This window comes from Saccostrea echinata, unplaced genomic scaffold, assembly GCF_033153115.1.
Source record: "Saccostrea echinata isolate AGI-Se365-2 ecotype Australia unplaced genomic scaffold, CSIRO_AGI_Sech_v1 ptg000054l, whole genome shotgun sequence".
Taxonomy (NCBI): domain Eukaryota; kingdom Metazoa; phylum Mollusca; class Bivalvia; order Ostreida; family Ostreidae; genus Saccostrea; species Saccostrea echinata.
This window is the reverse complement of record NW_026889803.1, coordinates 4,112,383-4,128,419: the sequence shown is the minus strand read 5'-3', so window position 1 is coordinate 4,128,419 and position 16,037 is coordinate 4,112,383. Positions and strand designations below refer to the sequence as shown.

At 33.8% G+C, this 16,037-nt stretch overlaps 1 protein-coding gene across 1 annotated transcript; it reads right to left on the bottom strand.

Moving 5' to 3' along the window:
* Positions 1 to 11,294: 11,294 nt before the first annotated feature.
* Positions 11,295 to 15,036, bottom strand: LOC133205985 (uncharacterized). The gene is made up of 4 exons (XM_061341888.1): positions 14,934 to 15,036; positions 13,299 to 13,504; positions 12,298 to 12,357; positions 11,295 to 11,709 (listed from the first exon to the last, which is right to left on the bottom strand). Exons 1-4 carry the CDS (start codon positions 14,960 to 14,962, stop codon positions 11,402 to 11,404), a joined length of 603 nt encoding a protein of 200 aa, XP_061197872.1. The 5' UTR covers positions 14,963 to 15,036; the 3' UTR covers positions 11,295 to 11,401.
* Positions 15,037 to 16,037: the final 1,001 nt, after the last annotated feature.

The following is a 16,037-nucleotide window of genomic DNA, read 5'->3' as shown; positions in this document are numbered from 1 at the left end:
ATATCTGGTGCATTTGAATGTAGTAATTCTTGAAGTTGCATGTTTGCTTATTTATTTTCTTTGTCCAAGTGACGTAAAATATCGTTATCTATATGTCATACTATGGTATCAATAATGTACGTTTTATTTTTTCCAACAATGGTAATAAAAATGTTCATCATCTTTGTGTTTTGTATACTGTTGTTCTTATATTAAACCAAATGTCTACTGATCATTCTAATCATATCAGTCATTTTATTTCTTTACATCCTATAAATAACCTAAAAATAACCTTTTTTTTCGAGAGTGAGATTTATTGAGTCCTACAGCTCCAAACTCGAATGATGACACTTGAGAAAATATTTTATAATGTAGCTAGGAAATATTTAATGTGTCATCGCACTCAGATTTTGGTTTCTCAAACAAAACTGTGAAATTTTGTTGGTTTTCATTGGATAAAAAAAAATACTGTCTTTTAAGAACAACAAAATAATATGATCTTTTTGATGACCTTTATCATTCGGTACTTATGAACATTATTTAAATTTGAAGATAGTTTAGAATCACTCATTGCACAGCTTTGCAAAAGTAAATTAAAATCTAGAAGACTTTTTCACATAAAAAGATGTCTCAATTTTCAAAATTAAACCCTAACTATAAAAAAAAACCTTGATGTCATGACTCTTTCTCATGACATACCTGTAGGTTATCAGAAACATATACAACATACTTAGTTTCAGGCAATTAGGATTCCAGGTATAGCAGAAATCGATTCAGTTATCCAAATGACCAACGACTTTGATCTTTGAATTATGAGCAGGGGTCAAGAAAGTGACATGCATCTGTCATTAGCAACGACAAACTCCAGTTTGAAAACATTCGAATCAAGGTTCCAGAGTAACTATTCGAACATCATTTTACTATATAATTGCTCTATGACCTTGGCGTTTGAAATTTGACCTTCATTAAGGTCAAGAGCAACAACAAAACAATGTTGTAAATCTTTTCCGATGAAGTATTTGAAAACGTATATTCCAGACATCCTAGAATCAATGGGTCTTCTTCCTTTTGATGAAATAAAACTAGATGAATTAATTTAAAGCAATATTAATATTTAATAGCGGTTCATTTCCTTCAAAGTTGAGCCATCCGTTTTGTTAACAAAGGTTCACAGAGATTATGTTTCCCCCAACTGGATATAATGGTTTGGCTTGAGTGTCCGTCTAGTTGCAGTCTCTCTGTCTATAATTAATATGTCCGTCACGAAGGTAATAATTCGCCAATCCTTTATTTGAACAGATTCTAAATTTCATATATTGTTACCCATGTCAAAATGATGCAACATAATTTAAATCAGTCATGCATCAAATGTTAACTAAGGGTACTGATCAAAAAGATACTGTAGCTAGTGAAATTATATCTACTCAAAATCCTAGGTCCCTTGAATGAAATGATTTCAATGTTGGGAAGATTCAGTCCCATTCAATATACCTGAAACTTACTTATTCTCTCCTTTTCCCAGAGGATGCATGAGGTCGTTAATATACCTGAAAGGTCCAGGTCAGAGAGAATGAGATACCAATCTTAACTATCAAGACCTTGATTAGCATAAATTCAAAATTTTGTTGCTATTGACTTTCAGATATTTCTTTATTTTGACTCATATTTCAAAGTGAAGGTCACTTGGCTATGTTATACCATAACCCTTAATAAATGGTATTAAATCAGACTAGCGTATTTTTTGTGTCACGACCTTAATGAAAATAACGGACAGTGATCGATCTAAAAAAAAATCTACAAACAATACAAATCTGTGAACAGGACATAAAACACGGACCCCCGGAAATTCCAGAGGTGAGATCAGGTGCCTAGGAGGACTAAGCATCCTCTGTTGACCGGTCACACACCCCGTGAGTCCTATGTATTGATCAGGTAAACGGAACATTCTTTAGTCACGCAGTACAGTTAAGGTGCCAAATGGAAATATCGGCGAATTTTTTAGACAGAAAATACATTTTTTACAAGGATGGGCTATTCTTTTTAGGCCATTGCTATTGTCGGACAGATGTAATGTAGCTGAAAACTACATGTTGAGGACGTTTATATTTCTTATTTAGATTTGTCACGTAATGTGGCAGTCACGTGATTTTAGCAAATATACCTGCAGTATTGAGGTCATCTATAAATTCCAATATTGCAAGGGCATAACCAAGTTAAAAATCTAAGTTTAATTTATAATTATTTTCAACACTCTTTGTAGTTTGTGAAAAGTGCTGCAAACCTATATAGATTCTACTATATAATTGCTAAAAATATATTTGTTAGACCCTATGTTGAATATTTTGCTGGTCAAGTACATTAAATGTAGATATAATCAATTCATTTGCAAGATTTCATCAGGTTCGCAGCACTTTTCAAATACCTTCATACCTCTTGAGTTTATGTGTAAAAGCTTGTCGTAATTCATTGAGGGTATGCCCTTGCAATATATCGATTTATTACGACCCTTCTATTACCCTTCAATGAATCTGCATACAAATATACGGCAGTTTCACTTGTCTAGGGAATGTACGGGAAGTATACGAATAAAATCATAAAATAGACATCGCATCCAAGTTAATGGCCACTTATATATCTGCAAATAATATTTTATTTAATTACAAAACACATTTTTCATTGTATAAAATATTACTTGATCCGCCTCTCACTGCATACAAACTGCGTCAAATTTTACGATATGACGTCGCATTGCGATCAGTGAATTGTTTATATATTGCTGTGTGGGATTTAACCAACGACAAAAATACATGCAATAGTAAGTATTGATGTAATTTAAAGCTATCCAACAGTTTAAAATGGCGTATCACTTCATTTTTTGGTAATTTGAAGAACATGTATTTTTGTGTGATGTCATGGTAAGCATTTCCCGTAAAAATTAGGCCCCACCTCCTTATTGTAGCCTTAACTGTGCTGCGCAAATTTAGAATAAAACAAAGGCCTAACAATTGGTATGAAACACGTCAGCCAAAGTACGAAACAATGATAGGTTATATTTGTTAACAATGTCATTATAACGACCATACAATTTACGAAATGCAGATTTTTAAACGAGGTTATTGAAATCCTTGTAACATCAACTTATCTGTCAGTAGTTTGCCTCGGCTTAAAACAGATCATGTTCAGAGCAAGCTCTTGAGTATCGAATGAACTGGAAGACATAAACGTCATATGCAGGTGATACCGGAACATTACTACATAAGAAGGAAAGCTGAAGTCACGTTTGTGAAACATTTTAGTTGTTAGTTTGCCCATATCGTCTATAGTCAGTAAAACATGCAAGTATGAAACAGATATGGCAGACTCTGCGGTGTCTTTTATTTCAAGTTCACTGGGATATATATCGAGTCGACATATGAATGAAAGTAACTGTTGTTAATTGATAAAACGTCTTCGATATATTTGAATGTCGAGTTGATGGCCACAGCATGTAGAAGTTTTTCAACAAAGTCTGCTTTATAGTAATAATATAAAAAAAAAACCAAGTCGGCTACTAAAGGAGCACAAACAACTAAAGGTTGTTTATCAAAGGTCAATCTTGAACTATATCAGAATACTAGTACATGTACATGTATATTAGTACATGTTTTCGGCTTTCTTATTTGTTGTTAAACTTTACACCGGAGGCCTGTTCAACAGAGCAAACGTTCGCGAGCGCTCGCCAAAATTCCTTATCCCTCCAACAGAAATGTTCGCGAGCGCTCCCTCTGTTGAACAGGCCTCCGATATGTCTTTATTTGTTTTTAGGACATCATCAAGGTCGAGGTCAAAAGTTTTCCTTTTTTTCGACAAAACAGAAAAATCTAGCATATATGTTTTAGGTGAGGTCATCTTAAGCATTATTTCTGTAACAGTATCATGATCAATCTTACTTCCGCGATTTTACTGAGGAGATTCTGATTCATTTTTCCATGACTTTACTCTTTCAGTCTACAATTTAACGGTGAAACACGTTTCTGTTTCATTTTCTTCTCTAGGCAATAACATTTTTATGCCTCCGTATCGAAGATTCGGGGGTATATAGTTTTTGCCCTGTCCGTCTAGCTGTCTGTCTGTTTGTCCGCAAAAACTTTAACTTTGGTCATAACTTTTGATTGGTTGGAGCTTTCATATTTCACATGTGTATTCCTTGTGACAAGGCCTTTCTTTGGGTACCACCATATTTGATCTTGACCTTGGAGTTTGACCCAGTTTTGCAAAATTTTACCGAACATTAACATTAACATTGGCCATAACTTCTGAACGGTTGGTGCTAGGGCTTTCATACTTTACATATTCAATCCTTGTGACAAAACCTTTTTTTTTTTTTTGGATACCAACAACTTTGAACCTTTGACCTTGACCTTGGAGTTTGACCTACCTCTGTAAAACTTTAACCTTGGCCATAACTTTTGAACGGTTGGTGCTAGGGCTTTCATAGTTCACGTATGTAAACCTTGTGACAAGACCTTCCTTTGGTTAAAAACAATTGTAATCCATTGAACTTGACCTTGGAGTTTGACCTACTTTTGGAAAACTTTAACCTTGGCCATAACTTTTGAACAGTTGGTAGTAGGGCTTTCATTCTTCACATATGTAAACCTTGTGACAAGACCTTCGTTCGGATACTAATCATTGTAACCATTGACCTTGACCTTGGAGTTTGACCTACTTTTGGAAAACTTTAACCTTTGGCCATAGCTTTTGAACAATTGGTGCTAGGGTTTTCATACTTCACATATGTAAACCTTGTGAAAAGACCTTTGTTTGGGTACCAATAACTTTGATCCTTTTGACCTAGACCTTGGAGTCTGACCTACTTTTGGAAAACTTTAACCTTGGCCATAACTTTTGAACAGTTGGTGGTAGGGCTTTCATACTTCACATATTTAACCTTGTGACAAGACCTTCCTTTGGATACCAACAATTGTAATTCATTAACCTTAACCTTGGAGTTTGACCTACTTTTGGAAAACTTTAACCTTTGTCATAACTTTTGAACGATTGGTGCTTCCGCTTTCATACTTAACATATGTAAACCTTGTGACAAGACCTTCCTTTGGATACCAACAATTGTAATCCATTGACTTTGACCTTGGAGTTTGACCTACTTTTGGAAAACTTTAACCTTTGTCATAACTTTTGAACAATTGGTGCTTCGGCTTTCATAATTCACCTGTATATTTCTTGGGAGAAGGCCTTTCCTTGGGCACCATTAATTTTGACCATTTGACCTTGACCTTGATTTTTGACATACTTTTGAAAAAACTTTAACCTTTTCCATATCTATTCAATGATTGCTGCTAGGGCATTCATATTTTACAGGTATATTCCTTGAGACAAAACCTTACTTTGGGTACCAACATATTTGATTTGTATTTGAGAAAGTTTAACCTTTGCAATAAGTTGCCATACGGGGGCATCAGTGTTTCACAAACACATCTTGTTGAACTTAATTTAAGCCACATTCTCTACTATTACGGCATTGCATTGATCAAATAAACTGAAGGATCGCTGTAAGATCGCATTTTTTGGGGCACGTAGGGAGCAAATGGGGTGCACTGTTCGTAACTTATAAATACGCAAAAAAGATCCATAGAACAACTCAATTTACTTATGAAAATCTAGATTTCGATTAACCCTAAGCAAATTCGGGTTGCCCTTTTCCCCTGTGTTATAGTCTGAAATTTAAAGCAGCATGTGTTATCGATCCCTGTGAAGCTATATATATTTTTTACTTACAGTCAGTTTTGCTATATTTATTGATACTTTCCCTCTGTTATCATTATCTATGTATAAAAAAACGTAAATGTTTCCTGAAATGTTTACTGCCTTCCTGTATAGAGTAAATGTATGCAGTGCATGTATAGTCTTGTGAGCAGTTGTTATCCCATACATAGTGTGAAAAGAGTGATATCACCTATTCAAAATGAATGGGTGATATCACCTATTCGAATTGGTGATGTCACCCATTTGATTTCATTTGAATAGGTGATATCACCAATTCACATCAAATAGGTGATATCACCTATTTAAATAGGTGATATCACATATTCGAATAGGTGATATCACCAATTCAAATTAAGTAGGTGATATCACCTATTTGAATAAGCGATATCACCTACTCAAAAGCTGAATAGGTGATATCACCTATTCGAATTGGTGATATCACTTAATGGCAGTAAATACCAAAACGGCCCCTCATACATAACTATCATATAACCATGACCCTATACTTTTTTGTCAAATTGTCAGAGTACTTTGTTAAGTACATTTGTCTGTTCAGAGAACTTTTCCCTATCTTTTAACATAGGATAAGGATATTTACAGTGTGTATACTAGTACCTATATTATTATAAGGTGAATTCTTGAGCACTGTGCACAGGAAAAATGTACCTCATGTAACTGTGAAGTTCACGTAAAAAGTATACAAAATATCATAAAGCAACAAAATTTTAATCATTAATTTCAGATGAAATAAACTGTGTTCAAAGTGATATTCGCGTAAAATTCACGTGATATATTTCTCCTGTAAAATCGAACTCGAATCAACTGAGTATCCTATTATTAAAGACAATCTTGATTTTAAAAAATGCAAGTCAACAAAAATTAACCAATGGTCAGCAGATTAATGATTAGGTTTCCATCCCTGCTGGAGGTTTCGATTGTTAATTCAGGTTAAAAATTTTTCACTTGAAAAAAACTCACTAACACATACATATTCATACAAGTAAAATACTTACAAGTACATATGCATCGCGCCGCTGAACACTGGAAGTGGTGAAGTCAGAAAAGAGTATCATTTGTGACGGGTTGCAGTACGTAGTTGATGGATTTCTAAAATTATCAATCTAATGTTTTTTTAGATGGTTTGTGAAAAAAAAGATAGCTCGTATACGATCTTACGATCTAAGGCTGCTTTTAGTGTGTTTCATTGTACCAGTCAAGTTTCAGATGCTGCAATTTTAGTTGAAAAATGACCAAGTTAATGCTTTTGGAGCAGGTTAAAATTTTTGGAGCAGGTTAAATTTTTTGGAACAGGTCTCATTGCCAAGTAACTATAAGCCCTATATTGACCAAACTTGCATGGATAATACATCTAAGGATATGCACACTGCCACGCTTGCTTCGGAAGCTGGATTTGCCCTACATTTTCCGGATGAATGACCAGGTTAAAGTTTTTGAAGCAGGTCTTATTTTCATGTAACTATAAGCTCTATATTGACCAAACTTGCATGGATGATACATCTAAGGATGCACACTACCACCCTTGCTTTGGTTGCTGGATCTGACCTACAGTTTCCGGTTGAGTGACCAGGTTAAAGTTTTTGGAGGAGGTGTCATATACAAGTAACTTTAAGCCATATGTTGACCAAACTTGCATGGATGATACATCTAAAGATGCACACTAGCAGGCTTGCTTCGGATGCTGGATTTGACCTACATTTTCCAGATGAGTGACCAGGTTAAAGTAAACTATAAGGGCTATCTGAACCAAACTTGCAAGGATGAGGCATCACGGGATGAACACTCTCAAACGTGCTCCAGATGCTGGATGTGACTTACATTTTCTGGATGAGTGACTAGTTTAAAGTTTTTAGGGAAGTCCACTCCCAAGTAACTGCAAGTCCTATCGGACCAAAATTGCATAAATGTTACATGTAGGGATGTACACTACTAGATTATTAATTTGGGACTTCGTCTTACTTAAAGACAACATTCGTTGAGGTGAGCTCTGTAATATCTGATAACCTATGTTTTAAAAGTAAGAATCGGTGGAATAAAGCTACTCTACATTGGTCTAAAAATAGATCGTGAAATTCCAAATTGATACAAATAGTTTTGGAAAGCTATTTCACTTGCTACCGACTTCCACTCAGGTGAACGTATCATTAGGGAATATATAGTTGGGGAGGGGGGGGGGTACAGGGGACCCCTCTACAACTTTTTTCTGAACGTAAATTTTAACTTCTAATTTAGACTAAAATGTTAATTGTATACTAAAAATATTCATCGAAAGACTGGTCCCCCAATAATGGATCTTAATCTCCACCTCAAACCCCTGCCCAACCCTAATTCAAAATTTGAAGTTAAAAGAATTCTCTTTTCGTGGGGGGCTAATCAAAGATTTTTTTCAGCCCTTCGGGCTCTGTTAATATTGTACTCCTCAGGTTGACTTCAAAAACTGCAATAATTGTATAGTATATGAATGTGTTATCGTCTATATTAAGTTACATTGATGGAAGGGCCATGAAACAGTTGACCCTTCACACATCTACATACGGATCTAACTATACTTTAGAAGTAAATTGTGTTTACTGCTTCAAATCCCACCCCTGAATCATGAAAAATCTTATGCTTAAGTCAAAAATTGCATATTGCATTTCAATGATTTAGAAATCAAGCAGTCCAAAATAAAAATTCTTTTTCACTTTGCATCAATAAACTGCTGTTGCATGCAAACTTAAAGTTTCATGATCCCGGGGCCAAATATATGCAAATTTACCATTACATTCAAGAATAGTCAGATGCACGTTTTCATTAAAAGACAATATCTAAATAAATAATGTAATAGTATTTGGATCAAATATCAGTTAAAAATGTTATATGAATTGAAGTAGTTCTCATGCTTATTGAAATGATTCGATCTGATCGACAAAGAGATATTTCAAATTTGAATTAACTATTTATTCAGTAGATGCATTAGTAGCTATTTAAACGGAAATATCGTATGTCAGAATGGCTTTTAATAAATAAACATGGGCTCTATGGAAATGACATAAAGCTTTTTATTTACTGAGCATGTTACGACAATTGTTGTATGGACGAGTTTTTTTGAACGAGTTAATTTTTCAATATATCAAAGAGGAGATGATGCAATAAAAGCAACAGTATTATAATTAAGTATCTTCATTGAGCGTGTGCTGCCAGAAATCAGTATGAAAAATTTATTTTGTATAGAAATTGATAACTAAAAATCGCTTTGTGTTGGCTATTTGGAAATTATTGATACATATTTAATTATTTATGTCTCCACTTTATTTATTATTTAATATCAAATTTCGAGAAAGAAAAATATTCAGCGCAATATAATCAATGTATATAACGAAGGGGAAAAGAGAGAGGGTGACTCCTAACAACAAGGAGAAATGAAACCTTGTGGGGTTTTATCACAGGCACTTGTATCTAATGGATCAACAATTTATTACAGAAACAAGTGCCTGTGGGCTTTATGTAGACATTCATAATTGATTTTTAGGTGTTATATCTCGGGACGTCCAATAGCTTTGAGTTAATATTTTTTGTACTAATCTCTCCATCAAGTTTGTTGCGTTTTTCCTTCGGGTCAAATTCCTTAGCTGCAGAACTGTAGCTCTCTGGTTGAGAAAATTTGGACAGATAAACCAGAGAGAGCTACAGATCCAAGCGTTGTAAAAACCTTCGATTTACGCCGCCGCTTTTTTTTTGTCGCTCTCTATCTTTCCGAATTTTCTCAAGCAGAGAGCATTCAATTTTACATACACTAATAGCCTAACATTCATTCTTACAATACGATACACTAAATAACGTATCATTCATTCTTACAATACACTAAATAGCGTATCATTCATTCTTACAATACACTAAATAGCGTATCATTCAATCTTACAATGCATTAAATAATGTATCATCCAATCTTTAAATGCACTAAATAGCGTGTCGTTCAATCTTACAACACACTAAATAGCGTATTTTTCAATCTTACAACACACTTAATAGCGAATCATTCAATTTTCTCAATACACTAAATAGCGTATCATTCAATTTTCTCAATACACTAAATAGCGTATCATTCAATCTTACAACACACTAAATAGCATATCATTTAATCTTACAATTCACTAAACAGCGTATTATTTGATCTTTTAACACACTAAATAGCGCATCATCCAATCTTACAACACACTAAATAGCGTATCATTCAATCTTACAATTCACTAAATAGCGTATCATTTAGTCTTATCACTGGAGTAGTATAATGCCTATTCCCATGAGGGTCAAAAAAAGCTGGTAAGGTCAAAGTTACACTGATTCCTTGACCCAATTTTATACAATTCTATTTGAATTTTCGGTCTCAAACTTGCTGTTAAGGTGGAGTTGTCAAGAGAATTACCCTTATTCATTTTAGCTTCCAAAGGTCAGGGTCAAAGCTACTGTTACTAAAAACTTTCGAAAACTTGTTCTGGAGGTATTTATCCATTTCAACCCCCTCTCCCCCATGAACTCTCTCCAAGGCAGTATTAATCTGAGGAGCTAGCTACGCCACTGTAACGACAATAATAATGTGTATTGACAGAGAATAAGTGGAATTATATGACCAGATCGTGATTATCTGTAAGCAGTCAATGCTTGAAATGTTAATCACCAAATGTGGTAATGTGTGGGTGTTTTCTGAATTAATTGCTAAGCTTTTTGGACTTAGTTTTAATAGATATGAAATAAGAACCCAATAGTGTTTGATTTTTTTTAGGGGGGGGGGGGTTAATAAATCTGCTTTCCCAATATAATGGATATTCAGATCCGTATTTCACATCTGACAGTTTTTTTCGTAGTGAGGGGGCTAACCACAAATGGTAGGGGTGGGGCCTCTTGGCTAATGTGTCATAGATTTTTTCAAAATTGTGAAATTTCTTATTTGAAAATATCATAATGTAGAATCAGACATACCTTCCATTTATCTTGGTCCAATGAATGGAAATTTTGATACTGAATTGATTTTGTATGTGTATACAAGTTGTGATATGTGTATTACGAGGGTTTATTTCCCAGAAAAACGCGAACATTAACAATGTGTTTTCTTTTTTTTTTTTTTTTTTTTTTTTTTTTTTTGTTTTTTGTTTTTTGTTTTTTTGTTTCACTAATATTATAAAGTTGAAAATTGGCATGCACCAAAATCAACATTTTTAAATACAAAACGGCCATTTTAATGACATATCTCTATAAATAACAATTTTCCCTTGCTACACGGATCTTATAATAGCTGTCGGCACAACACCAACGAAACGCAGTCGGTAGCCCTCGTGAAATTGTTAAGGAATTGTGCTTCTTTTCTTTAGAATTTTAAAATTTCGTACTTATGAATAATTATTTATGTAAAAGTAATCAATATTGATATTTTTGTTGTCATCAGTCGGCATTAGTTTCGCGCTGAAAAATCTGTAAGTATGCTTAATTGTGAAAATGTATGTCTATATACTCTATATATGCTGTATTTTAAAAATCAGTCAACGACCTAAAAATAACATTAAAGATTCCATTTATTATTGTTAATCTGTACATTTTATTTACATAATATGCGGCGTTAAAACAAACAATGAAATTGCATTGATAATAAAACAAGTTATAATTATGGAATATTAAATATTGGTTTTGATCCATAATATCCTGATTCGACTTTATCTTTGATCTCTTTCCTCATTTGAAGTATTTCCGGTGCAAGTGGACCGGCTGGGAGAGGTTTTTTGTTGGCTCGGTAATCTTTTATTGGCGAAGATTTGAATTTTTCACCAACCGGAAGTGGTAGATATTGTGCGAGGTCTCCATATTGCCTGCGCAGAGAGGATGACGTATCGGTGACTCTGGATGAGCTTGACCTGTCACGTGTTGAGGGAAGTCTCGAAGCAGAGGTTCTCCGCCTTTCAAGGTTGTTCAAATCTACATGAAAATATCAATATTAAATGTTAAATTAAGTTTGCATTCAAATTTCTTGACATACATCTTACAAAAATCTACGTAGTCCATAGCTTTTGACAAATGATACATAATATGTTGACGGTGCGACCGTTGGGGCGAGCGCATTGTTCACTTCATTTTAAGATCCGCCTCTTCAAACCTCACGAGACATTTGGAACGTCTAGACTGTGACGTCACATGACGTATGTTAGCTGCATTTCCATAAACAAAGTTTAAAAAACTGCACATATTTTAACAAAGAACGTTTAATCTACTATCTGCATGCAATATCCATTAAATTAAGGTGAGTTTATTTTTTGTGAAATTTTAGTTGTTGTTACCGCGTGAATGAAGTTAGCAGCGAGAACAAGAAGCGATGCATTGTGGGTCAGAATTACTGCGGAAAAAAATTCTATTGAATGAATGTGCAGTAGTCCGAATTTTCTCTTCGCCCAGGCGTTGTCGTTAGAGCTCGCAGTGACGAGCGGCGCTTCGCGCCGCTCGCTGCGCTCGCTATTAGGCGTTTAAACTAAAGCAATAGGAATGTTCAATATGTGAGATCAGCATTACCTCGCATTAAAGAGTTTGCCATCCGTCTTCTCGATGAAGCGCCTTGAAGCTCATTCAAATCTGTTTAAGAAAAAAAACACATCAATTGTGATTAAAATTATCCATCAAAATGGTGTCACATTTTACTTGTGTTTCTTTTCTGTTTATATCTTTTTTGGATGTTATCTGTTAAGTCCTTTAAGCTTTGCAATGAAATTTAATTTGATTCAAATAAAAGTGACTGCTATCCAGGTCAGAAGGTCGAAATCCAGGTCAGAAATTCGTATGTTGCATAAAATGGTTTCCAAAAGATGACTTCAGTTTTCTTACATCTTTTCCAATCAAATTCTTTACCACGACTCCCAACCCCATGACTTCAAAAAGATCCCTATTGGTTTTGAGGTCAAAAGGTCAAAGACCAAGATCAGAATTTCATATACATGTATTGCATAAAAAGGTTTCTTAAAGATAACGTTACTTCTCGTTGAGGTTTTGAAATGAACTCTGTCTAAAGACACCATTATTGAATTGAAAGACTAAAAGTCAAGGTCACTTATTTCTCTCTCCATCTAAAATTTTTCATTCTCTCCTTAAGTCCGAATAAGCTTGTTTTTCTTAGTAGTAGTACATGGCCGTAGGAACCGAGGGGGGGGGGGCGTGCCCCCCAATAATTTTGCCCATATATAGAATACTAAAGAAAACATAGCTACATATACTATATGCTTGAGCCCCCTCAATAATAACGTCTGATGAACTTTCTTTTTTTTTTTTTTTGCTTGTAAAGGAATTTTGGTAGTGGATAGTGCCCTCCCCCCAACTGAAAATGTATAGTTGTGTCCCCTCATAGTGAAATTGCTTCCCACGGGCCTGTAGTAGTAGTAGTAGTAGTACGAATCAAACATAGATCTATTATCTGAGTTCGCTTAATATACAGTAATTATGGATATGATAAATTCCTATTGACGCAATGAGGATAATTTTACAGTCAGTAACTTAATGTAATATTTAAGGATGATACTAACCTGAATAAAACCGCGGTCTTTGATAGGGAACCCTGTAAGCAGACCAAATGCTGGATAAACTTTGCGGCCTGCTGCGTCTGTTGGATAGGACTCTATCATACATATTTGTGGACGTCCAACCACTCAAAGTTTTCCTAGACCCAGATGACTGGGAGGGGTATCTGTACCTTACACGCAGTCCGCTGACACATCCCGCTAATACCAACCTAAAATGGATAAGAAGCCACTATTTTTAGATTTCATGTTAAAACAATCGAATTATTTCATTTACTTTAGAAGTATTTAGTGTATATAATCCTATGCTTTAGGAGAACAGATAATTAGAAATTTAAAAAAGAAGTTTTGCTAAAGTGAAGCCATGCTTAAAGCTTAATGATATGGGAGTAACAAATCTTCACTTTAAAAAAAAAATTTTGAGTTTGAATGAATAATATGATTATTTAAATATATTGAAGCCATAGTGATATAATATGATTTTAAAATACATTTATTTTAAAATAAATTTATTTATATTATTGTAATTTATTTATATTATTGCATTTATTTCTTTAAAAATGAATTTAGGGAATTAAGATGAAACATGTTATTTCAGGTTTAATCAAGGAGGGAATAAAAGATAAAATAGACGACTCATTAGATATACGGAATACCATTTTCTTATTCATTTTTTTAATTGAGTTTTTGTCACAATTATTGTAGTACTAGTACTTAAAAGATCAGACTTGATAATGATCATGTATATTTTATGAATTTCGGAAGTCCGAAGCATTTTAATCCCCAGTCTTGCAAATAATATACTAGTGGTAACGAATTACATACCGTCAGACATTGCAGACTTTTCATGGAGGTACATTGTAGGTGTCTCTCATTGCAACAAAATTTACTAAAAGAACAGTCTATCGCATACGTTGCGAATTCCAACATGTAGTTTTAATGAAAAATTATTTAAGGTCAATTCCATCTCTCTCTCTCCCTCTCTCTCTCTCTCAAAGTAAAACCTGGTCTCGCTAAATAACTGCATATAAACTCAAATAATTTGGGCAAATGGTTAAAATGTTAAACCGCAGATGATTTTTTTTTTTTTGGTCATTTGATTCCAAATTTCAAAATGGCCTGTGCAGTATTTGTTCTCAAAATTATCTCATTTAAAAGAATTGTGCCATTGTTTAGTTATTGATTTTCTTTTCATCTCACTAAAAGCATTAACGAAATTCTGACCATCCAAACACACTATAGTATAAAATATTAAATGCATTTCCCTAATCAAACTTGAAATAATTGGCGAAAATCGTCGATTTGGGTAGTAAATATCTGTGTTATTATTGATCAGAACATACTTTTCGTGATCGCTCGAATGGAGATATTTTTCTTGATTGGAACATGTACAAAAAAATATGTCTGTATTTTGTAATTGAAGATTATTTTCAGTATCTTTTTTTCGCCATTTCTTTACAATCATTTTTTCAACGACCTCGACAAATCTTAAACAATATTATAACACTGCAAAGCCTCCCACTAATGGAGTTACCTTCATCAAGTAAAGTTGAATTAGTAGTAGTACTGTGTAACCATAGATTCAATGAAAACTCGGTAAAGGACAGACGGAAAAAAATAATAACTTTAAGAAGTACTTACACAAGACAAGTTAAAGTGTTAATCCGCATGGTGCTTTTAGAGTTTCAAGTCAAGTTTCATGAGTTATATGGGGGGTTGGGATAGATTGATGGATGACGACTCTGCCTAAATAATCCGTCAAGGTAGTACCGATGCGATTTTGAAAAACACCTCAGATCATTGTTAACTTTTTCCCTAAGGAAACGAGACCAGGCTCATCAAAATGTTTAAAATGTAAATGTTTAAAATGTAAAACTTTCAGATTAATATATTCTATTTTGATGGATCTGCATTGTTTACCGAATAATCCACAAACACGATTCTAGAAAAAAAATACTTATTGTAATTTGAATGATATAAATAAGGTCACAATTGCGTAGTTTATTTTCTGATTCATTGAAATACACTTTTCAAGGATATTTGAAGAATTAGAGCTTAAAACGCATCGTGTAATATCTAAGTCCGTTATGTCTGAATATTCTTTTTAAAAAGGGGGTTAAAAAACAATGCATCTTTAGATAATAATAAGAAAATTTAATTTGTAATTTATTTTAAGTACAAATTTAGCTAAGTTGGTTTAATTCGAACGAAAAAAAATAATTGATTGTGATAAATTTGTTCCGAAACACCGATATCCTTGAGTGGATGTCCCAGTTTTTATATTTAACCATGTCATTGACCGGTCTCATATCTCCTCCCGTTGGTAGTGTTATATGGTATATGTCCATAGAATTTTGTATCTTACTCTATCTCTATAGTTTTTACAGTAATCAATACTTTTGTCGCTTTTTGGGAAAAAAAAATATTCTGCCCAAGTATTATTTTTTTTTTCCTCCCAAATGAAATTAAATCCACCCAAATGAAATAATTATTTGCCAAAATGAAAAGTGCAGGTTCGTACTAAAGGTGTCCGTAATGATTGTACATGTCCGTCCAATAAGAACTTTTCTGCAGGTTATCTACTGGTCAGATTTCCTTATAAGATTAGTTTAAAGATAGAGAGGGGAAGGTATTGTAACATAGAAAGAAAAGAGAGAAAATGTGAAATATGTATATCAGATGAGATAGAGGACGAGTTTTACTTTGTATTAAAATGTCCTCGATATGAAGAACTAAGAATTAAAT

Coding starts and splice junctions, on each gene's coding strand:
- LOC133205985 (XM_061341888.1), bottom strand. CDS start 14,962: ATGCGGATTAACACTTTAACTTGTCTTGT. Junction 13,505..14,933: donor AACACTTTAACTTGTCTTGT/GTAAGTACTTCT, acceptor TATCCATTTTAG/GTTGGTATTAGCGGGATGTG. Junction 11,710..12,297: donor GGCAAACTCTTTAATGCGAG/GTAATGCTGATC, acceptor ATTTTCATGTAG/ATTTGAACAACCTTGAAAGG.